Raw genomic sequence first — 24,945 nt, forward strand, 5'->3', positions numbered from 1 at the left:
TAGCGCAGGAGACTGGGAGTCAAAAGACTGGGATTCTGTTCCAGACTCTACTAAATACCTCCGTAGCCTCAGAATAGTTAATAAATCTCTTTATGCTTCCATGTCCCCACCAGTAGAGTAGGAATACTTACCAACTTTTAAAGTGATTTGAGATACTTAGATGAAAGGAAATTTATAAATGCAAATTATTACATTATATAATCGCATTGTAGAATTATTCAATGTGATGCTGTATATTTAATGCAAAAGAAGCCACTTTTTCACGTTCTGGAACAAGATTTTAGCCAAAGCTGAGAGAAAAACTACAACTAAAAAAAAAATCCATAATTTTTTTAAAAATCATTTTTCTTTTATTGCATTCACGCCCCCTGTATGTTTACTTTATATTAGTGTGCTAGTTAATTTGCTGTAAAGAACATTCACCAAAACTACTAAATGTTAAGCAAATGTTGCAGAACAATTGTCAGATCCACCCCAGAAATGAGAGAGAGAGAGAGAGACTCATCCAAGCAGGGAACAGAAATATGCCGTTTTGACCTGTGGGTATCATCAAAAAGGTGCAAATACTCAATATTTGCAACAAACTTCTGTGAACACCTAAGCAGTATGAATAATTCACAGAAATCATTTCCCAAATAATTTTGAACAAAACTGGAATGAACTAGTATGAATTATTTGCCCTGCTCTCTTTTTAATGGTTGTGACTGTTACTTTCTAAAAAAGAAGCAGCGCTTGAATCTTGCCACCATATACCAGCCAAATAAACTATATAGAGCTTTTCCTGGGTTTTCCTTTACTTCAGATAGCAGTCTGAAGTGAGTTTTAGATCCTACAATTTAGAGACGGATAAGGAACATGCAAGTGAAAATCCCAAATCAGTGTGTTGTAGATACAGCTGGCCCCTTCCTTGCCTTTGAAAGGACAATGCTCTACTCAGAACAATTGTTAGAGGAATTGTTTTAATCTGAAAGAATTTTTATTAAAAATTTCTTAAGAATTCATGCTTAGGGAATTTATTTATTGATCAGTTACATTAATGGACTGAAGACATAAAAGGGAGACAAGTTATAAAAGCTAGAGACAGAAGAGACCTGGTAAGTTATCTTCTTGTCTATCCTCTTTAGTGCTGTGTGAATAACTGATTTTTTGGCAGTTCTGAGAAGTGTGTGTGTGTTTGTTTTGGGTCAGCCAGAAACTGATTTTTTTCCACAAACTGAGAAGTCTGAATTTTTTCATTAGGGGCATTAACCCTTTATTAACAACAGTGAATGAAAGTAGAAATTGAAGGGCTACATGCACAAAACCAAGGAGGAGGAGCTGACCTTATACCCAAGAGCACAATGGCTAGGATACTAACCATCCAGGTTCAAATCCCCACTTTGGACAGGGACATGCCACATCCCAGTTGAGTGCTCTAACCACTGGCCTATCTATAAGAGGAGGAGCACCTCCTCCTCCTCCTCTTGTCGTGTGAATTTATTTAACTGGAAATTTGCTGAAATCAACACAAATTTATCAAATGTTTCAGTCAGCCTGAATCTGCATTTTTGGCAAAACAAGTTTCAGTCAGAAGTTTCACCCAACTGTGCATTTCATCACCCTGTCGTCACAGATCCTCACAGAATCTTCTTTTTCCAGTTTAGATTTAAGGAACGCAAGGGCTGGGGCTTCTGCCACTGCCAGAGATTTTTCCACAATATAAGGTGGTCACTATTTTTCTTCCCACATCAACTTCATCCCATTTTAATACATTGAAAGTTTTGCACCGAGTAAAACTTTCAGGATGAAACCTCTGGTTATTTCAATGGGTGTATTAAAGTCAGACATTTAAGAATAGCTAAGAAGACAGAGGGGGGGAAAAAAAAAAAACTTCTTACCACATCTCTAAAGCCACCCACACATCCATTATTACACGCTGGTAATGATCAAAGCAGAACTAGAGAGTGTGTCTACCGGCTCCTCTGTAGAGCCTATCAGAGGCTCAGTCTTCATCACCAGAGAGAGAATAAAATATCCAGAGGCCACTTTTCAATTCCATACACAATTCTGCCAGCCATGCCGCAGCATGATTTTTGAATGTTTCTGGAAAGGCTTCAATGTTTTATTAGCACTGTCACATGACGCCACAGTCTATCTTTACTTTCAGGTGATATAAAAGCTGGAGGTGAGACTGTCAAAAATATCCAGGAAGACTATTTATTAACAAGACTATTTATCCAGGAAGACACTCTCAATTATTATAATGGAGAGAGTGGTCTGGTGGTAGGAGGGTGGGGTGAAGACACTCAGAAGAAACCGAATATGAGAACAACTGAAAATTACACTGAATGGAACATGGTTAAAGTAATTAAATATTTATGTATAGAAACCATAAAATTTATATGAATTGTGTTACATTAGATGTAATGTTCAAAGTTGTTTTAGGAAAATCACAAAACTGAACACCACATTTATACATGAATGGCATGCTTTAACTGCATGCATGCGTATTATTTATTGAACAGCATATCAGTGTGCATGCTTAATGAGTTCACATCCTGCGTCTACAGATCATAATTTTAAAGGTTCCTTGGTCAGGATGCTAAATCCTAAATCTGCCTGCTTGACAACTGCAAATGGGTGTGGGAGAAAAAGATGTGAAATGCTGCACTCACACAATTTTTAAATGACTTCCATATTCCTTCTGAACAGGATGCTGTTCTTCCTTAATTCAGCCTATTTCAAACCGTGCTCAGAACACATTCGCAACACATCCCACGCTTGATGAAGCTTAATTCTGAAGTTGATGTTTTAAGTTCCCTACAGCATGTAGGTTTAGGATTTAAGAGTATTTTTCTCAATAAAACTCATCTACAAAAAGAGTTGCCCTTAATAGCAATAATTTTTCTGACTGCTGTGGGCCTAAACAGTAATAATCTCTGATTATTTTTTAAAATAGTCAAATGTTATCCTTTGCAAGATGGCTTTTTCTTCAGAAAAAACACCATGCCACCAAAGGCTTTATCAGAAGTCTTAACAGCCACTTTGCAGAGGATAATAGAAACCGGCAGTTATGAGCATAAAATGGATCTGGGATAAATTGCAAAATGAAAAAAACAGAGCAATCTTTGAAACATTTAGAGGTTTATAGCAGATGTTTGTTCACATTTTCCCTCGCCCCCCTCCCACCCCTCACATTGTTCCTATTAATTTGAGGTTTAAAAGAGAAGAAAAAAAAAAACAAACCCAACCCTCAAAGCATCTCTCAGTCACTCACCACCTCAGACTGTACTTCTATTAAAAAAGAATGGAAATCCCAAAGTGTCAGAGCTTTTAGAAATTCTTTGTCACATTTCGTTTGCTGCTGCTTCTTTCCTTCCCATCAGTTAGTTCTGACTCTGGTCATTTCTGTCAAGTTGTCTGTATTGTTGAGAGAGACCTTCGTACAGAACTTAGACTCTAAATTCCAGGTCTAGCACGTTTTGCCAATCTTGGGAGTGAAGGAAATTGGCAGAGTTGGGAATGTCACAGATATCACTAAAACCCATTTTTCCTCCCACCCCCAGCATTCAAGACCTCCAACCCCTATTTATTCTTACCGCTGGGAGGGAATGCCCTGTAGCTTTCTTCCCTTTCCTCTGCTCTATTTAGTGCAGTGCCCTTCAACCTGAATCTTTGGACATACCAGTTGGCTGCTCTCCCACACCGTTTATTTTCAGAGAGTCATTAGGAAAAGCCATTGCTCCTTCACCCCTACGGGCCTTCTGTGGTCAGACCACGTCTTCAAGTCTTGTTCCCTCAAAGATCAGTGGAAGAAGAAAGCTGGCTGTCTTCTCCCATTGTCATGGTCTTAACTGAGCCACAAGGCCCGGTAGCACCATAGCAACCATGGAATTGGGGCCTTATAATTCTATTGAGTGATTGTAAGTGAGGCCTAAAGATTCACCAGGCCTTACGGAGCAATACATTTCTTTATGGCTTAGAGGAAAAGCTCTCTTCCCCAGTAGGGAGGTCAGGATGTTTCCTAGCCCCTGCCAGGAAGGGCCTTGAGATAAGGGAATAGGGAGACAAGTGACCTCACCTAGCAGCCCCACCCCTCCAAAAAAAGAAAAGGCAGGAGAGCATTTAGATAGTGCTCAGGCCCCTAGAAAACCCAGGGAAGGCTCAACAAACCCAAGAGGTAGTTGGGAAGAGGGGGAGGCCATTGTGTAGATGATATAGGGGCTCCAGGGTCTATTTGGGAAAAGGGAAGAGTGTCGGAATGTCCGCTTGCTTTGCAACCAGCCTTAAACTTAAAGCCTCCAAATGAACACACAGGAGCGTATTTACTCAACTGTATCCCGGCAGGTTTCACACAACTCTAGTGAGAAGCTCTAGCATTTGACAACACACTATGGATATCAGGGCCTTTATGAAACAATCAAATTAACTCATGCCTTAAAAGTTAAGGCTGAACATGCTAAAAAAAGGGGGAGGGGGCTTTATTTCTCTTTCTGATAACAGGATCACCTGGTACACACCCCTGACACATGTCCCTAATTGTACAAAATTAAATCAGTGAGGGCAGAAAGAACCTGAGCTTCTAAAACATATGAGAAGTTACAGTTCTGATCAGGCAAGCTACTGCAGAAAAAGGTGTGTATGAAAACTTAGTGACATGAATTTTATACAGAGACGCTATAGGAAAGAAGGGAAAACTCAGCCTGAACTACAAAGATTCATATTTAAACTCCCTAGAGTTCAAATTTCATACATTAGTCCTTTACAGGCATGGGGACAGAAAGAAAGTGGCTGAGATGATTTAGTTGGGGATTGGTCCTGCTTTGAGCAGGGAGTTGGACTAGATGACCTCCTGAGGTCCCTTCCAACCCTGATATTCTATGATTCTATATGGGTCTGCATCTGTATTTCCCCCAAAGATTTCTGGATCTGGATATTTGTGCCCTTTTATAGAATACAAGCTAATAAAAAAATATTAATTACTTTGGTAACAGGATCCATTTTGATATGTGTCTGCCACTTTCCTGCCTAGCCATTCGGCCCCTAGTCTGTAGCGGTGCATTGGATTCTTCCATCCTAAGTGCAGGACCCTTATCTTCTGTCATTCTTCACTTGGAACATTCATAGAGCAAGCAATCACACAGATTGCTGAAAACAATTGCACTGAAATCCATACCTTGACAATACTGCAGTTAAACATCTACTAAAAAGGATCTATGAATTGGTCTAGAATTTCATAATCACTCAAATTAAACAATCTTTCTAGCCACAGCCTACACTGCAGGAAAAGGGATTATGTGCACATCAACACCGAAAATGTTCCTTAATGAGGAATACACAAAGCTGTCACAATAAGAAGCCACAAATGAGGTTTAATGAGCAAAATAGGGGTGCTTTTGCAAAACTAGAATGTGATCCTATAAGTGATTGTGTGTTCATTTCAGCCTTTTAGTTCCACATGTACGTAAGTGGTGTGCATTGTGCATTTTACAGATTATTGTGCATGCCACTTTTCAGTACAAAAAATATGTGCATTCCACCAGCAGTTAGGGTGCATGAACTGCATGCCTGGAGCCTACAGCAACAACACCGCATACTGTATCTGCATTTCTCAGACAGAACTTCTCTGAATGGCCATGTGCGCTTCAGTAAATAAAATGTCTGTCAAAGAGGGTTCCAGATTCTGATCGCTCATTAATTTAAATCTGGAGTAACACCATTGGAAGCAAGTCAATTTGCATCAATAAATTAGACCAGAATTTACAGACAGGAGCTTCAATTCAGGGAAACATGCCAACATGCTTAAGTGCATTCCCATGTTTGGGCCAGGATCCCTATTATTCCAGGTTTGTAGATAATAGACCAAATTTTCTGCTGCTGTAAATTGGTGCAGCTCTGTTGAGTTTAGTAGAGTTGTGCCAATTTAGATCAATAAAAAAAATCTTTGTGATGCATTTGGTTCCTGCTCCCTTCCTTTTTTCTAAATACATTAGTTTAAAATGGGACTTTATTATAATAGCTGTTCTTAGCATCTGTAAAACACATTCAAATTAAAAGAAATGCCATCCTGTTAGTATTGTGAGGCTTTAAATGCAAAAAAACCCCAAAAAACAAACAAACAAAAAAACCTGTAACCATTCTACAAAATGCATACTCAAGCCAGGGCAGACTAGTATTAAACAAAAATCAGCCAGTGATTGAACGTCCGTAAAATTAAACATGTAATCATAAAGGAAATAGGGGCATATGCTCAATAGATTATTAAGCAAACTGGGTGAAATGGAATGCCATTAATATATTCAACTAACAAAAACAAAATATCAGATCAGTAACGTGGTTTGGTTGCTGTTATTCCATTTGTTGAAATTCAAATATATTGATCTAATAAAATGAAAGTCTGGAAAAAGATTTGAAAGACGTACTGCAGAGAAATTGAAAGATTTTCAGGCAGCATCGTCCTAAAGATAGAAAACATGGCTGAAGTTATTTTGTTTTTATTCCTGGATCTGTATGATTAGAGTATAGAGGCACTTTACCAATTCATATGCTCTATGAGCCCTGTGCTCAAGAAATTGCTCCCTTATACTTCACCCTATGCTGATGGAGATTATTTTGCAAAAATAATTCATCTTATATTAGTAATATGAGTTTATTACAGAATCTGCTATTAAATCTTAGTTGAGAGGTAGGACAAAACTAGCAATTTCCAAAGGCACACAAAGGAGTTAGCTGAATTTCAATTTCCACTGACTTTCAAAGGGAGCTGGACCCTTAGCTGACATTGTGCCTTTCAAAATGTCTCCCTAAATAATTAAAACCAAACTGCAGTTAATCAAAATAAATGAACCAAACGTGTTTTGGAGATGCATTATGCTTGCTTTTCTATGTTTATTTAATATTTGAAATTGGAGACTAGGAATCCCAGACATTAGTGTGAAATAGCAAGATACAGCTTAACTCAAACTAGAGCTGTATACTACTACTACTCCTCTACACCTACTATGGTACATGGCCACATTGTTTTTATACACATTCACTTTTTAAATATCCACCTTTACTTGACTCTTTATACTTTTCACATGATTAAAATAAATAGGAAAAAATAATCATTTTAAGCAGTAACATATTCAAAGTGACTAAAATTGAAATCAGGCCAAAGAAATTTGAGAGCATGCAGGAGCCTTCAAACTCTGCAGAGAAACCCAAACCCTAAAGCTTGGATCCAAACCAGACATGCCCAAAAGCAGAGTTCTGGTTGGGCTCAACTATCGAACAAAATGGTCCTTATAAGCCTGCATATATTTTGTTATCTGTACCATTGTTGAGCACTGCCATATGTCTACCTTTCCTGTATGCACAGCACCACCACTGAAAATCCTGAATACATTTTTATAGTGTTACAAGACTCCAACTGACTGGCAATATGAGAAATCCCAGAAAATGTCCTCTTCTGAAAATGGTACTTCTCTTAATAACAAAACACAGCAAACCGCGTCATTTTCCTAAGTGTCCATAAGTCGGCAAGAATGTTTGTAGGTAGCGGCTTTTGTGTGTCCCACTATCTAAAAGTGAGGTAGTTTGTGATTTTGCTCACATTATACAAAATGTAACTCTCTCAACAATAGACTAAAGCAAATGCAAAATAGTTTTCATTTCTATCTTTATCTCTTCACTGCAGATGCGTTCAAGTATTATGATCAATAGCAGGGATGCTGGAACAATTTTTATAGGGGGGTGCTGACGGTGGAAACCATGGAAATCATATACTTGGTGTTTGTTATTACTACTTCAAGCCAAGGGGTGCAGCAGCACCCCTAAAACCGCTAGTTCCAGCACCCCGATCAATAGGGAATCTACGGAGACGATCAAATGCTTTGTATTTGGAAATTACGCCCTCTGAAATGCCATATTACTGGAGCATCTGACCGGTTTCATCACTAGGGAGGAAATGAGCTGTTTTTCCTTCATTCTTTGACTCCATGCTAGGCTTGCAGGGCCCCTCGTCTTGTTACACAAATACAAATCAATAGGCGCAGCAAATCTTCCATTAAAAATTTTACACCATCTTACCAAGATCATACTTCACATAGTTCTACATCTGTACAACCTGGAATAGGTTGCCAGGGAGGCAGATAACGGTGCAGAGAGGAAATTCAAAGTAGGAAACAAGACCAAATTATTCTATCTGGCTTTCAGATTAAGTTGGCCAGAGTGTTGAAATGACATGGGAAGTCCTATATCTGGATTTTCACCTAATCCATGAAAGGGCAACATTTTCAAGAGGGGCCACTAATTTTGGGGATGCCAATTTATGGGCATCTAATTTAAGATATTCTGGACCTGATCTTCGGAACTGCTAAGTCCCACAATGCCAACTAAAGTCGATGGGAGCCAATAAGGCTCAGAACATCTGAAACTCAAGTCAGGAATACTAAAATGAGGGAATCCAAAATCAGTGGTCATTTCATTTTTAAATTAGCTGTAAGCATTCAGGAAGCTAGTCTTGGATAGGGTAAAGGCACTGGTCTGGGACTCAGGCAATCAGAGTTCAATTCCCGACTGCCACAAGCTTCCCGTGTAATTTGAGCTAGTCACAATCTCTGAGCTTCAGTTCCCCAGTGATGAAATGGTACTAAAACTTTACTACTTCACAACAGGAGTATTGAGAGACTAGATTCATCAGCGTATTTGAGCTGCTCAGATACTATGGTGTTGAATGCTATTATAAAGAATCTAGATCCCTCCAAATGAATTTTACCAGTCATACTGTTTCCATCTTATTTGGCTGTGAATAGAATCAAGTATAGTCTAGGCCAGCCTCAGTTATATATAAGGACACAGCTCAAAACTGGACAATCAAGTCCATTACCCAACCTTTAACAATAGTCAATCCCTCGGGCTTTAGAAGGACACAAAGCCTTTAAAATTGACGATTGGTGGTTAAAATTAACAACATGCAACATGCTGCACAAAGGATCGAAAATAAAGATATGGTAACAGCCAATGGTGAGCTGGAGCCGGTTCGCACCAGTTCACGCGAACCGGTTGTTAAATTTTGAATCCGGTTTAGAACCAGTTGTTAAAGAGGTGGGCAAACTCTGGCTCGCGGGACCGTCCTGTCCGGCCCGCCTGAGCTCTCAGCTGGGAAGGCTCCCCTGGAGAATCTCTTTTTAATTTTTACTCACCCGGTGGCACGCCGGAACTTCGGCGGCGGGTCCTTCAGTCGCTCCTCATCGTCTGCAGCACTTCGGCGGCGGGTCCTTCAGTGCCGCCGAAGACCTGGAGCGACTGAAGGAACCGGTTCTTCACCTTTTGCCAGCTCATCACTGGTAACAGCCCCATTTTGGCTGGAGAAGAGAATACACTACAAGAGAGATACTATCCATTTTGACTACATACTGTCAGCTGCATTACCTTTGCTTTGCACAATGCTGTCTTGCCTGAAGGACAAACAATGGATTTTGCTGCATTACGCTTGCTTCTGTCGCCATATCCATTCTTTAGGTGCAATGCATACTGAAGAGATTTTGCTGTCTTAATATTTTGGGGTTTAAATCATTAAATCATCAACCTAGGTATATAAATTGGCAGCATGTTGGCACAAATACTGAATTTAACCAGCAAGATATGTATCTTTCCTGAACTGCCAGTCCCAGATCCATTTTTGACCCATTGTTTGATATTTTTTAACAGTCAGTCAGATTTATTATTATACATTCACCTATCTGAACAACTATGATAAATATCAAGGTAGCTGCAGAATTAACAAGGTTAGAATTGTGGATGAATGTCTCCTCCTGTCCTGGAAGTTATCCCCCTGTTCTCTGGTGAGCCCATACCTGCCCGGACCTACTTTAATCCCTTCCTCATGAAGGTTCTTCTGAAGCCTTTGAAATATAATATAATGTTTTGCTGGGGAGAAGATAACCCTAGACTGGGGTGGGCAAACTACGGCCCGGGGGCCACATCCGGCCCTTCAGACATTTTAATCCGGCCCTCAAGTTTTCGCTGGGGAGCAGGGTCAGGGGCTTGCCCCGCTCACGCCGCTCCCAGAAGCGGCGGCATGTCCCGCCTCCTGCTCCTACACTTAGGGGCCGCCAGGGGGCGCCGCACACTGCCCTCACCCCAAGTGCCACCTGCGCAGCTCCCATTGGCCGGAGTTCCCAGCCAATGGGATCTGCAGGGGCGGTGCCTGCGGACGGAGCAATGCACAGAGCTCCCTGGCTGCACTTCCACGTAGGAGCTGGAGGGGGGACATGCCGCTACTTCTGGGAGCTGCTTGAGGTAAGCACCACCCGGAGCCTGCACCCTTGACCCTCTCCTGCATCCCAACCCCCTGCCCTAGCCCTGATCCCACTCCTGCCCTCTGAGCCCTTTGCTCCCAGCCCAGAGCACGGTCCTGCACCCCCAACCCCTCATCCCCAGCCCCACCCCCAGCTGGAGCCCTCACCCCCACCCCGCATGCCAACCCCCTGCCCCAGTCTAGAGCCCTCTCCCACTTCCTGAACTCCTTGTTTCTAGCCCCACTCAAGAGCCTTCTCCTCCTCCTGCACCCCAACCCCCAATTTCGTGAGTATTCATGGCCCGCCATACAATTTCCATACTTAGATGTGGCCCTCGGACCAAAACGTTTACCCACCCCTGCCCTAGGCCCACCAGGAAGATTTTATGCACATAGACTAAAAAACTGTAAGTGACAGGAGAACTGTAACAGTCACACAACTTAAGGCCAAATGTTTTCAGAAGTGTTCATTAATTTTGTGTGACCACCTTGCCCATGATCTCCAGAAGTGCTGGGGATTAGCTGCTTCCAATGAAGTGAAGGGGAGTTGCAGGTGGGCAACGCTTAGAAAAATCAGGGTCTCAGTTGTGTATTCTGACAGGGCTTGTGGGATTTAAAAGCTATCTGAGGGTTCTTCATGACTCTGTAGCCAAAACATCCATTTCACCCCCCGCAGCCATGAGTTACATGCACTACACTATCCTTGCAGCGAAGGCCAGTGGGGTGTGTACATGCATGGGGGCTGGAGGGAAGAGTGGAAATGAGGATCCAAACAGAACTGCTCCATCCCACATCAAAAGCAGCTCACATTCTCTGCCAATGTGGTGAATAATGCTGCTTATGAATCAGTGTGTTCCCCCTACCATAATAGGTTGACTATCTGCCAAGCTACTGGTCTAGCTAGAAGGGTCAATACTTTGATTTGGAGAGGAACAGAAAACACAGTGAAAGGATTCAACTATCTAAATAAGAGAGGACCTGCAAGTTGGCTTTTCCTTTTCCTTACAAGCTATGGGAAAATCAGTTTACTTCACTTGGGTAACCCCTAGAAGCAGAATTATTTTATATAGGGAAATTTATGTTATTTCCCCAAGACTGTACATAGTTGGGCCTGATACAGAATATCACAACTAGCCAGCCCCTCACACCAAATGCCTGGCTCAAGCCTAGCACCTCTTAATATCAGACCCACTCAGAACATCAAAGCCAAAACATCCCAAAAGGGGGATGCTCCAATTCAGATTGGAGATTAAATAATTAATCTCAGGTTTATTTAATCTAGTTTGTCTGTTGTGTTGGAGACCAACCTGGATATATTTTGTTGAACACAGTTGACCCTAGGGATGCAATGACTAAAAGAGCCATACCACACCAACTTGAAATGTAGGTATGTATCTACCTAGAAATGCAGCATCTTCATTGAATGGAAGTGAAAACAATACATCTCTTAACCATCCCTTCCAAAAGAACAGACGATGGACCAAATTATCAATTGCAGACGATGGTTAATTATTAATTTGGATAGTGACTGATCAAACCATTTGGGAAACAACATAGACCACATGCTCACAAGCAGTAAAAATGTTAATATTGTTTACAAGGCTGTTTTAAACAGCCAGTACATTTACAAAAACCCAACAGTAGTTTAGAGAGGTCACACAGATTCAATGTCACATTAACATGGAACAAAGATTTTGCTTGGAATGCATAACCCTAAAAGTATAGTGTGATTCTCTAATATCTTTGTAGAAGACCGAGGAGTAACATACAATATTCTGTATCAACAGTAAGGTGCTAAAATACAGATATAATAGTTGTGAACAGAATTGTTTTTCAATGCTATTATGAATGAGCATGAAACAAATTCCGGATACAGATCCGCCTCCAAACGTTCCCATAATCAAGGGGTGATGGATCTTTTGGTTTGTCTGAGGCTACATTCGGCACTCTATGTTTTGTTAGTATACAACATTACTATTAAATATGTATTTATGAAATTTTAGAGACTGATACTGCAGATCCTATCAATTGCGCACTAGCAAGCTAGAAAAATTCGTTTTATATCTTACTATGCATAACTACAAGTGAACTTGTTGCATCAATCATCATCCCAAACCTACCAGTGGCTGTGCTCAGAAAACTACATAAGACAAAAAAACACACATTAAAAACACTTCCATGTAAGAACCCTTAAAATTGCTAGAATTGAGAAATTCATGTATGGAACAATAAAGCATCAATGTCTAAGAATATAGTGAAAGCATCATTCTTGCTTCTCCTCTTGGTAAGGGGAGACTTTACTAACCACTACCAATTACCTGCAGTCCTAATTCTGTATATTCAGCATGACAATAATAGAGTTCAATGCAACACATTGAAGTCAATGGAACAATGGATTTGCAATACTGGATCCATCCATCTACTCTAGTTATCTTATTTCTGACCGTGGCCAGTGGCAGACGCCACAGAAAGGTGCAAGAAAGTCTGTAGTAGACAATTATGGAACAACATGTACAAAGGGGAAGTTTTTCACTAACTCCCTGCAGATCAGGGAATAAACCAGCTCCTAAGAATGAAGTTTTCTATCTCTTATAAAAAATATTATCCAGTCTAATGTAATTGTGGATGTGTTCATTATCCATATAAATGCCTAATCCTTCTGGAACCCTACTGAGCTACTAGCTTCAATAATATCTTGTGGCAGAGAATTCCATGGGTTAATTCTGTTTGTTCTTGTATTAGGAGAAAAGGGAGCACACAATTTACCTCTGTTATGCCAACCAATCAGATTATTTGAGTAAGGGTTACAGGATCAGGCCCAGAATTACTTGACAACTCAGTGTGAAGATCCAAATCTCTAGAACAAGCCATTATACCAAAGACTGTTGAGAAGGTGGAATTTCATACCTGTTTTTAGTCATTTGAATGCAAATCCTAGTTGTGTCACATGATACAATTCTGTTACAGGTGTGTTTTCTCTCAACGTTTTAAAACTACAGGAGATTATATGCTCTTTGAGAAAGAGACTGTCCTTTCCTACATATTTGTACAGTGCCTGGTTGGCCTCCAGTAGGCACTAAGGCAATATACAAGTTAAACAATATAGTATGCACTTCCTAACTGTCAGGGTGGTTAAGCACTGGAATAAATTGCCTAAGGAGGTTGTGGAATCTCCATCATTGGAGATTTTTAAGAGCAGGTTAGACAAACACCTATCAGGGATGGTCTAGATAATACTTAGTCCTGCCGTGAGTGCAGGGGACTGGACTAGATGACCTATCGAGGTCCCTTCCAGTCCTATGAATCTATGATTAATTATTGTGAAATTCAAGACTGATTTACTCCTGTATGCAGTGTATTTGTAGCCGTGTAGGTCCCAGGGTATTAGAGACACAAGGTGGGTGAGGTAATATCTTTTATTGGAAATTCTGTGGGTGAGTGAGACAAGCTTTCGAGCCACAAAGAGCTCTTCTTCAGTCCGATCTACTTCTTTTATCCTAGACATTCTATGGCATATGTTCAGAATCCACTGTTCTCTGAAGGCAGCTACCATGTTGGGATTTTTTTGGCTGCTTTTTAAGACGCTCATTATGATTTTTAAGCATACTATGAAATATACGTGCCTTTCCTCAGGTATTTTTAGATATAGCAAATGTACCCTATTACATGTCAGGTACACACACAAGAATTTAATAAATATGATTTAAAAATACAGAAATACAACTTTTGCCTGTTTAAAAAAAAATCCAGCAAGCCACCCACTCAAGAGTCAGAAGAGGAATCTGACACAGTACCAAAAAAGATCAATAGAATTAGGTTCTATCTTACTGGTAAACATCCGCCCAAGAACATCCATCAAGAATATTAGGCTCCCAGATGTTTAAATCTAGGAGCTATTAGCTAGTGGTGACCCACATTCATTCTCGGCCCCTTTCCCACTTTGGATAAAGGAAATAGATTAGTAAATTTCACTTTTCTTTCTAGTTAAATTCTCTTTCAGGTTCTCAGACACTAGCACAGTATCTCAATGTCATGGTGACAAACACTGCAGAGGACTTAAGTGACCTTTTTTAAAAGTTGTAGTTTAAGGAAACAGCTTGGTCGTAGGCTTTTATAAAACCTAAATTTCAGGTCAAGTTTCACCGGACAGTGACACTTTAAGAATGTTCTGGTACCAAGAATGTTTTGGTACCATGTCTTTGCAACATGATGGTCTTCAGAATTAGGTGTTGATTGTATTGTTGTTGTAGTCCTTAAACAGAACTCGTTTTAAACTATTAAAAATTAATCAAACTTGTTAATCATTTTATCCACTAAATTCCATTGTCTTGCTTCCTTTCTTGAGTCCCTGAAGCATTAAGATAATTGAAAAACACAGTAAGCAATCTCATAAGGAGTCACAAACATCCAACATAGGAAACCTGTATTTTTAATTCCCTTTTTTTTTAAATGCAGAAATGTTTTATAAAAGGTTATTTTCTTCTCTCAACAGAGTCAACAAAAGCCCCTTAATATTTACCATTTAATTTCTCTTTTCTCTGTAAGGCACAACGTAGCAACCTGTGTAGGATGCATCTTTTAAATCCATACTAATGCTGTCCATAAAACTCAATACAGGCCTTCGTTTAATTCCTCACTTTAGTTTAGGCAGCACATTGATAAGCTTATCAGAATGGACCAAACTGACAGTCTGTGATGACACAGTAGACTATACTGCAAGGGGAATCAAAGGGTTACATTAGTGTATCATCTCCAGAGAACACACTTCAACCATATAATTCACTAGATAAATACCCAGGGGGAAAAGACAATCACGAGATTTGCTAAACAGTACAAAAAAAGTCTTTAAACCATGATTTGAGGACTTCAATAGCTCAGACATAGGTGAGAGGTTTATTGCAGGAGTGGGTGGGTGAGATTCGGTGGCCTGCATTGTGCAGGAGGTCAGACTAGATGATCATAATGGTCCCTTCTGGCCTTAATATCTATGAAAGTAGTAAAACTGAACAACTTCCATTTATTTCTATGAATTCTTCTTGAAATTAAGCCACACTTTTGTGAAACACATATGTTGTAAACAGCAAATGATCTAAATTTAATCTACAAGGAGTCCGTTGGCACCTTAAAGACTAACGGATTTATTTGAGCATAAGCTTTTGTGGGTAAAAACCCCACTTCTTCAGATGTATGGAGTGAAAATTTACAGATGCAGACATAAATATACTGACACACAAAGAGAAGGGAGTTACCTCATAAGTGGAGAACCAGTGCTGATGGGGCCAATTCTGTTTCTTTCAATCCTGCAACAGCCTAAGTGTCTCGCTACCAAACACCTCTTCCCCCCACCCCCCAAAAACACAAACAAAAAACCCAACGACCCATTGATTAATTAGATTTAATGGAAAGGAATTGAGCCTCAGGCCATTAAAGACTATTTTTTTGAAAATTATACCTGATACTAGTTTGTATCTATATTTTAAAGTTAAAGAATCAGACAGCAATAACCTTAATTCTTTTAATAGCTAAATACCCCCCAAAAAAGTTATGGAACAAAATAATTATTATGTGCAAATCAATATGCACTATAGCATCCAATTTCTGTAAATTTCAATGTAAATATTTAAAAATCAATCCTCAAGATCTTTGTTCAATATGCAGGACAACTGCATAACTATTTTCATAGCTGATATGCGTACCATAGCAGATTGTAATCTCTATAGTTAAACCTATTCTAGATTCAAAATCCTGCCTGTCATCTTTAGAGAGGGCAGTATTTTTACACCATTGTATGGTGTGAAAACCAGAAGAACTGCAGTCTCAGTACAGCTGCCGATATGTCTCCTGGTCACATTACAGTATCGGAGGTGGTCCCTTCCTGTCTTTATCCAAGGGACTGTAAAGCGATTAAGAAGAATCTGATTTTAATGACCATGAACTATCTACTCTATTGTTTTATAGTTCCTTTTCCTAGTATCTTGCTCAATAAAGCATAAAAACAGCTTTCTATATGGTTGAGCAAAAAATGACGGGTTGAAATATGTTCAAGAAACAACAGGAGGCTTTTGCCATATGTGCCCAGATTTGCATCCTTACGACATTCCTATAAGTATCTTATGTGCCCCAGCAGGCCACATTTCCCTTGCAGCCCTTTCATTTCTTTCCGAGTCTCAAATAAATAAATAAATAAATAAAATCATTTTAAAAAGCCTGCATCTTCAATCCAGAGACACTTCATGGCAAATATCACCTTGAGTTCAAATGCATTTGGTCCCCCTCAAACAATTCAGCTGCATACCCTCAATACTAGATTGTGGGCAAACAAAATCCTATCCTGATAAATCTTAAAGAAAACCTACAAAATCTGGCCTGGGCAACATTTTCAATGACCAGCCTTGTGTCAATGTCAAATTCAGAAAGTGAATTTCCATGTAAGTGATGAATTAACACTTAATCAAATGAGATTAATGCAAAATACCCCATTTTCACATTTATTTTGTGATCAGGACATTTCTACACTACTGTGAACCATTGTGACTGCTTCTGTTTTATCACCCTGAGAGGATCAGGTTAAATAGAAATGTGCACATCTTGAACACCACACACAGTCCTGAGGATCTGACTGCAATAATCTAAACATGCTGTATATTATATCATCATTTGCAACATGCCAGTTCTGAAAAGCTTCCAGACGGTTTTTAGGAGAAACATATACAAATTCCTTCACACACACATACTCACACAGTACATTTTCCTGCCTCCCCCCCCATTAATGCATTTTAAAACTCTAGGAATACTGCAAGACACACTCAGAAAATAACCTACCTTCCATCATGGTGGCAGAATTGCATTCCTCAATTTCCAAGGAGCCTGAAAAAATACAGGAAAATACGATTCCAGTTACCAGATGCTTAATGTAAGTCCTTAAAATAAATGCTTTAGATCCCTGATTTGTACATCAGCCAGAGCAAAATGAAAAAGAATGCTAAGGCAAAAAACAGGCCATGGATGCTGCTGTATCCATATCACCTACAGGATCACAGAAGGATGCTGAAAGAGAAAGGGAGAGAAAGAGAGCTGGCTTGGCTCACACGCCTGCCAGCGTCTCAGCCAATCCCTCCAGCTCTGTACCTCGTCACATGGTAGCATGCATGCATCTCCTGACACAATACCCCTCCAGAACACAAGAACCCGTTTCCTATTTTCCCCCACACTTTCACCAAACGTATAACCCCTTTTTGTACCTTGTGACGCACTTCCCCTCTTTATAATCCTATTGCAGCAGCTGGGTGAACAAGATTAATTATCAGCCACTGTCAGATTAAGAGAGGGCTCTGCCGTGAAATGTGCACATAAACAAGACTGCCAAAAAAAAAATCAAGTCTGAATAAATAATCAGATTTTACTAGCATTGTATGGCTCCCTCCATTCAGTGCAATTACATTCTAATACTAGCAGTGCATTCAGAATGTCAGTTTCTGTATCTCTCTGAAACAGAGGCTGTAGCTTTGCTTCACATTAGTGTCTGCTGATCCCTCTTCTCTCTCAGCCATTCAAGAGAAAATCAATTGGACTGACGTCACATCATAAACAATTATCCCCAAAAGGATGATGCAGAAGAAATTTCATCCAGACCGCCTTCAAGATAGCCTTGGAATTAATTTCGCATGAAGAGCCTCGGAGCCAAAGGGCAGGGAATTGCCATTAAAAAGAGGAAACAAAAGACCCACACAAGGGAGTGGGGCTCTCAGATCAGGCTGGAAATGCATGAGAATTTCAGGGGTGAGGTCGGGGGAGGGAAAAAACAAAGCTACGGACAACAGATTGCAGCCATTCAGCATGCGCAACCTGTATTCCTCCCCTAAAAACAGACACCTGCATTAGCTTCAGCAGTTATCAGAGTCATCTCTTAATTATAGTAGTGTGTGTGAAATGCTCAAACAAGCAGCTTTTATTTTTTTCCCTGCCAAGCATTCTGAAATTGTCCTTCTACAGGATTCCACTTGAGTCTGATACTGGGAACTGGGAAAGCATTCTCTGTTAGAGAAGCAGACTGCTACCTCTCATGAATGTCTCTGTCATTTATAGCTACCTCTGGATTTTCTATGGCACCCATCACTCCAGTATCTGAGTCAATCCTTATCCCAGGTTTTCTCTGGTTATGGTGTGCATTGCTTTAATGTCTCCGTAGTAGTTTTCTGCGATGCAATTTTAAACCAAGTCAGATGGGTCAGGAGAGTATTTAACCTTTCCAAAAAAAAAAAAAAAGGCACACACTCAAAGAGATGATTGAGAGATTTAACACTTGTAGAGCAGTTATCAGACATGTTACTGGTACTATACAGGTTATATTCTTGACACACCTAATGATGTGTATCTGACACAGTATGTGCTCCCCTTCCCAAAAAAAGAAAAGGAATTTTTGCTAATAAGAAAATGCTTCCAATTCCCCCACACTAAGCCCTGGTCTAAACTGGGGGGAAGTGGGAGGGAGGAGAAGAGGGGGGATCTATCTAAGTTACGCAACTTCAGCTACATGAATAACATAACTGAAGTCGACGTACTTGGATCGACTTACCACGGTGTCTCCACCACGGTGAGTCGACTGCTGCTGCTCCCCCATCAACTCCACCTGCGCCTCTCGCAGCACTGGAGTACAGGAGTCAACAGGAGAGCACTCGGGGAGTCGATTTATCCCATCTAGACTAGACGCAATAAATCAAACCCCGCTGGATCGATCACTGCCCGCCGATCTGGCGGGTAGTGAAGACATACCCTTAGTGCCAAATATGCCATTTCCACACTGCAGCAAAAGGGAGAAATCTCTCACGTCTTCAACTGGAGCATTACTACTTGCCATTTCCTTCCACTGATAGGCAAAGATTTTGGCCCAGTGCTGCATAATTAATCTGCTCTGGTGCAGAGGTCTGCCCACAGGAAGCATGTTACAGAATTAAGGTCTCAGAATGCAAGGTCTTTGGGACGGAACCTGGGCCTTAACTAAATAAACTGACTGAGGCTAAGTGTCTCAGGTTAAGAGAGGACAATGACTGTAAATGCCAAAAGTTGTTTAAATAAGGGATGGATTGGGAGAGGGAGTCTCAGCATGCCTGACCAACTCCAAGATACCCCTAGGCCATGCCATCTCACCAACAAGGTGGGGCCTTTGTATTTAATGAACACAGGGTTCATTATAAAAGGAGGGAAAAACACATGAAAAACAAACAGGCAGAAGAAAAAAGTGTTTATAACAGTAAAGATCTTCCAGTTCTTATATGCATACCTGAATGGCTTGCTTTGGGACCTCTCTCCACTTGCCTCAGCTTGTGACGATTTCCTTGACTTTTACAGACAGAAAAGCTGCCCTCTCAACCCCTAGACAGAAACCTAAAGAGGCGGCTCCCAAAACTTTTCCACAGTGTGGACCACACTTTAGTAGGGAGAGCATTCCCCTTCCATTAAACAAATGACAACCCTGCAGCAACTACAGCACAATTCAAGGAATATTAGGAAAGCGGACTACGAATGCCGTGTAGCAGATGGAGATAAGGAGTTAGCACCTGCAGATTACCAGCAAGTGATCCACTGAGCAGTGTGGAAACATTGACCTAAAGGAAAGAGGAGTGGCACAGTTATTTGTATACCCCACAAGCTTACAATCTAAGTAGTCAAGACAGACGGAGGGGTGAGGAGAAAGGAAGTATTATCCCTATTTTATTAAAAGGAAACTGAGAAACAGAAAGATTAAGTGACTGCCCAATGTCACTTACTTTCCCCATTCCTGAGCATATAGGTACTGCAGCTAGGGGTGCTGGGCATAATACCACACCTGTGGCTTGAAGTGCTTTCCATGATATACAGAGTTTACAGTTTGGTTCAATTTTGGTCAATTTTCTGTATGCCCAAGGTCATACAGAAAATTTGTGGTAAAGACAAAGTAGTGAACCCAGATCTCCTGGCACCCAGCCCAGTGTCCGAACCAGAAGGCCATCCTGCCACTCATTTCTACTTTATTCACTCACCAAAACACCTACAAAATTTAATCAACTATTTTTTAAAACTAAAATCAAAATTCAAATTCTCTGTAAAAGCTCAGAAATCTTTAACCTCTCACCCTAAAGAATTGATTGGACAATAAACTCAACCTCGAATAAACCTAAAACCTCCATTTTCTAATACTTTCTCCAGCAATCCTGCTACATTTAAAGAATATTACAAAGAGTAAATACAAAATATGCAGAGAATTGAGAGAATAAACTTGGCAATAAAAGACAACAGAGAAAAAGGAGGAGGATCCAGTGAACTACAGGCCAGTCAGCCTCACCTCAGTCCCTGGAAAAGTCATGCAGCAGGTCCTCAAGGAATCCATTCTGAAGCACTTAGAGGAGAGAAAAGTGATCAGGAACAGTCAGCATGGATTCACCAAGGGCTAGTCATTCCTGACTAACCTAATTGCTTTCTATGACGAGATAACTGGCTCTGTGGATAAGCGGAAAGCAGTGGACATGTTATTCCTTGACTTTAGCAAAGCTTTTGATATGGTCTCCCTCAGTATTCTTGCCAGCAAGTTAAAGAAGTATGGGCTAGATGAATGGACTATAAGGTGGATAGAAAGCTGGCTAGATCATCGGGCTCAACAGATAGTGATCAATGGCTCCATGTCTAGTTGGGTAGCCAGTATCAAGCGGAGTGCCCCAAGGGTCAGTTCTGGGGCTGGTTTTCTTCAATATCTTCATTAATGATCTGGAGGATGGTGTGGATTGCACCCTCAGCAAGTTTGCAAATGTCACTAAATTGAGAGGAGTGGTAGATAAACTGGAGGGTAGGGATAGGGTCCAGAGTGTCCTAGACAAATTGGAGGATTGGGCCAAAACAAATCTGATGAGGTTCAACAAGTGCAGAGTCCTGCATTTAGGACAGAAGAATCCCATGCACTGCTACAGACTAGGGACCGAGTAGCTAGGCAGCAGTTCTGCAGAAAAGGACCTAGGGGTTCCAATGGACGAGAAGCTAGATATGAGTCAACCGTGTGCCCTTGTTGCCAAAAAAGGCTAACGGCATTTTGGGATGTATAAGTAGGGGCATAGCGAGCAGATCGAGGGACGTAATCGTCCCCCTCTATTCGACATTGGTGAGGCCTCATCTGGAGTACTGTGTCCAGTTTTGGGCCCCACACTACAAGAAGGATGTGGAAAAATTGGAAAGCGTCCAGCGGAGGGCAACAAAAATTATTAGGGTGCTGGAGCACATGACTTATGAGGAGAGGCTGAGGGAACTGGGATTGTTTAGTCTGCAGAAGAGAAGAATGAGGGGGGGATTTGATAGCTGCTTTCAACTACCTGAAAGGGGGTTCCAAAGAGGCTGGATCTAGACTGTTCTCAGTGGTAGCTGATGACAGAACAAGAAGTAATGGTCTCAAGTTGCAGTGGGGGAGGTTTAGGTTGGATATTAGGAAAAACTTTTTCACTAGGAGCGTGGTGAAGCACTGGAATGGGTTACTAGAGAGGTGGTGGAATCTCCTTCCTTAGAGGTTTTTGAGGTCAGGCAGGACAAAGCCCTGGCTGGGATGATTTAGTTGGGGATTGGTCCTGCTTTGAGCCAGGGGTTGGACTAGATGACCTCCTGAGGTCGCTTCCAACCCTGATATTCTATGATGGGTACCCAGCCCCAGGAAGAGAGAGAGTCACTCAGCGCTATGGCTGTATGAAATATTGACAACCAAACCCAAACCTCACATCAGGTTCACCCACTTTCAGGTTTTGTTACCAACTCAGATGAAGTTTATCAAAGTGTTTGCATATGTTTTTGCATGAACTTGGCTGATTTATGATCAAGTATCAAAGCCTGGCTTGACTCAGCAATTTTGACTGTTTCGTTTTGAATTTGTTGGAACTCATGCTTCAGAGGAAGAAAAGAGGATGCCATAGAAAATGTCCACATGAACCCCAGTTAAACAAAACTTTCACAGGGCTCACCAATTTGCACTGAATTCACCACACTTTGTAAGCGGACGGTAGCATCACCAAGGGCTCAGGAAAGGAAAGGAGTCTGGCCAGCTTTTGAAAATCCATTTATATTTTAGGTTCTGGTAAACATGTCACATTGCACTTGTCATTCTCTTGTCCCCTGTTAAATGTGCCCATTTTATTCTCTTTTCAGTTCAAAGGCACAGCTGCTTTTATAAACCTATGATTCTACTAGAAAGATATCTGTGCATTTAAGAGCATCACAAGTGCTTCTTGGGATGAACAGATTATGCATACTTTGCCCATCACTGCAGCACTTCAATCATCATTTATCACCTTCTGGAGTACACATGTTATTCCTTGTGGTTACTGGCAACACATGTGGCTGCAGAAACACCCATGTTGAAGTTAGTCTTTCAGAGACATAGAAATGGTACATCTACACCACAGTAAAAAAAACCCTGCAACACCAAGTCTCAAAGCCTGGGTCAATTGATTTGGGCTGTGGGGCTAAAAATTGCAGTGTAGCCATTTGGGTTTGGGCTGGAGCTGGGTTCTGAGACACAAACCCCTCACTAGGTCTCAACGTCCAGGCTCCAACCTGATCTCAAATCTCTACACCACAATTTTAGCCCCTGCATCCTGAGCCCTGTGAAGCTGAGTCAGCTGACCCAGGTCAGCTGCAGCCATGTGATGGATCTTTTATTGCAGGGTAGACATGCTTTAAATGAACAAATGGAGAGGGGTAGAGTAACTACAATCTTTTAAGAGGTTGTGAGCTTTAGACTCTCATACAAAGACATTCTGATCATAGCCCAGTGTATCATAGGATTATACTACAGCACTGATAATTGGGAACTATTGAGCACTGCATTTTATGAAAGCATCACAAGTACACAAACATCATAACATGCATATTAAATAATACTGAACTTATACTGCACCAGCATCCAAAGACCCCAATCCGAGTTGAGACCCCATTTCACTAGACACTGTAAAGGGACATACAAAGACACCGTCCCTGCCCTGAAGAGCTTATGGCTCTCGCATCTCATTTCTTACAGTATCTAGCTTCCGCTGATGCTGCCTTTGGAAATGCTACAGGAAATTATTTACCTACCTTCATTTATCTTGATTTACACACACACACACCCTAACATCTACATAGTTGTCTGTATAAATACCTGAGCACTTACTTCAGTAAGCACTAAAAAGCTATTTGCATTTATTTTTAAAATATGCAAATTAACTCTCCATGCACTATACAGACTGCAAAAAAATTAAACTGATCTAGTTAAAAACCAGTGGGACATCCCTGGTATAGGTTCCGTACAACTCCACTTACTTTAACAGGACAGAAAATGTTAAACCTGTCTGCAGAGCCAAACTGTTAAATTCTTAACCTTTGAAATAATTACAGCTGTTTTAAACGAACACCTTTTAGCACAAGTGCTGTTTCATGCATTCAGTGTTGTGTGACTATATTTCCAATTTGGAAAATTCAGTCCTACAATATATATCCTATTGCTCTCTCTATAAAACACATGGTACCTTATTTTGCAGGATTTATATTCCTATCAATATTTCTAAACAAGTAAAAACAGGCATGACTTTTACTGCAAACCTGTCTCCCATGCTGGGTAATAGGCCAATACATTATATTTACTGTCAGTAGAGTTATAGAAGCAGCCTGGGAGAATGTGTCAGAATTTTATTTCTGAAAGTTACAGTGGTCTCCATACTACTTTGGCATTTATTACATTAGTTTAAGGAGGGCACTGGAAGGTGACAGAATCAGTCTTATTATTTTAGCAGCATGCAATGCCAATATTAGTTTACAGAGGAGACAGTGTAGCCTAGTGGATAGGGATGCAGGAGACCTTGGGGCAGTTCCTGACTCTATCACTGCTTTGCTAGATGACCTCAGGGAAGTGACTTCCCTTCTCTGTGCCTCAGTTTCCTCACCTGAAAAATGGGGATAATCACACTGACCTCCTTTGTAAAGTGCTTTAAGAACTATGGATGAAAAGCACTGAATAAGAGCAAAATATTATTGTATGGATTTTTCAACACCAAGGACAATCAGTGCCAAACCCTTGTAACAAATGGCTAGGGACAGATCCCAAGAGGTACCAAACACCTGCAATTCATGTTCACTCTACTTGTAGTTGCAGATGTGCAGCATCTCACAGGATCAGGACCTAACATGCAGTACACAACACTGAATGAGTGCCCATCTGTGTAAAATAGCTATAACCAAATTTTTAATTTTTAATCTGCTCTTTGACAATTTTTTTTAAATAAATACTATTAAAATCCATGCATGAGTCAGATTAGCTAAACATCCTCCTGCGCTTGGGGTGCTCTACAAAACTTAAGACAATAAATCATAACAAAATTTAAAACTAACTCATTCATCAGATTGCACCAAATTAAACCCTTAAATAAGAAAGCCCGTTAACAACCCCATCCACCTGCCTCCTCCTGAAATGCCCATAAAGTTAATAAATCCAGTCTCTGATGGACTGAACCCAAATCCAAACCCAAAGATCCTGCACAGAGCATGCCCTGCCAGCATGCCACAATTTTAAAGTAGCTTAGCAATAATTATTGTCAAGTCAGAATTTCACACTATTTTAAAACTGTATTTACTAATATTTGGATAGCAGTAGTGCTTGAATTTTCATTTGGACCCTTAAGGAAATGCTTTTGCAGCTTATA

The 24,945-nt window shown here is 40.6% G+C and overlaps 1 protein-coding gene across 1 annotated transcript in view; it reads right to left on the reverse strand.

Moving 5' to 3' along the window:
• SGIP1 (SH3GL interacting endocytic adaptor 1) overlaps positions 1 to 17,381 on the reverse strand; it is a 163,158-nt gene extending 145,777 nt beyond the window's left edge. The window contains exon 1 of the mRNA XM_073357422.2: positions 17,084 to 17,381. Coding sequence (XP_073213523.2) covers positions 17,084 to 17,093 — 10 coding nt within the window. The 5' untranslated portion in view covers positions 17,094 to 17,381. The remainder of the gene's footprint in view (positions 1 to 17,083) is intronic.
• Positions 17,382 to 24,945: the final 7,564 nt, after the last annotated feature.

Source organism: Lepidochelys kempii, chromosome 8 (assembly GCF_965140285.1).
Source record: "Lepidochelys kempii isolate rLepKem1 chromosome 8, rLepKem1.hap1, whole genome shotgun sequence".
In the NCBI taxonomy this organism is placed as follows: domain Eukaryota; kingdom Metazoa; phylum Chordata; order Testudines; family Cheloniidae; genus Lepidochelys; species Lepidochelys kempii.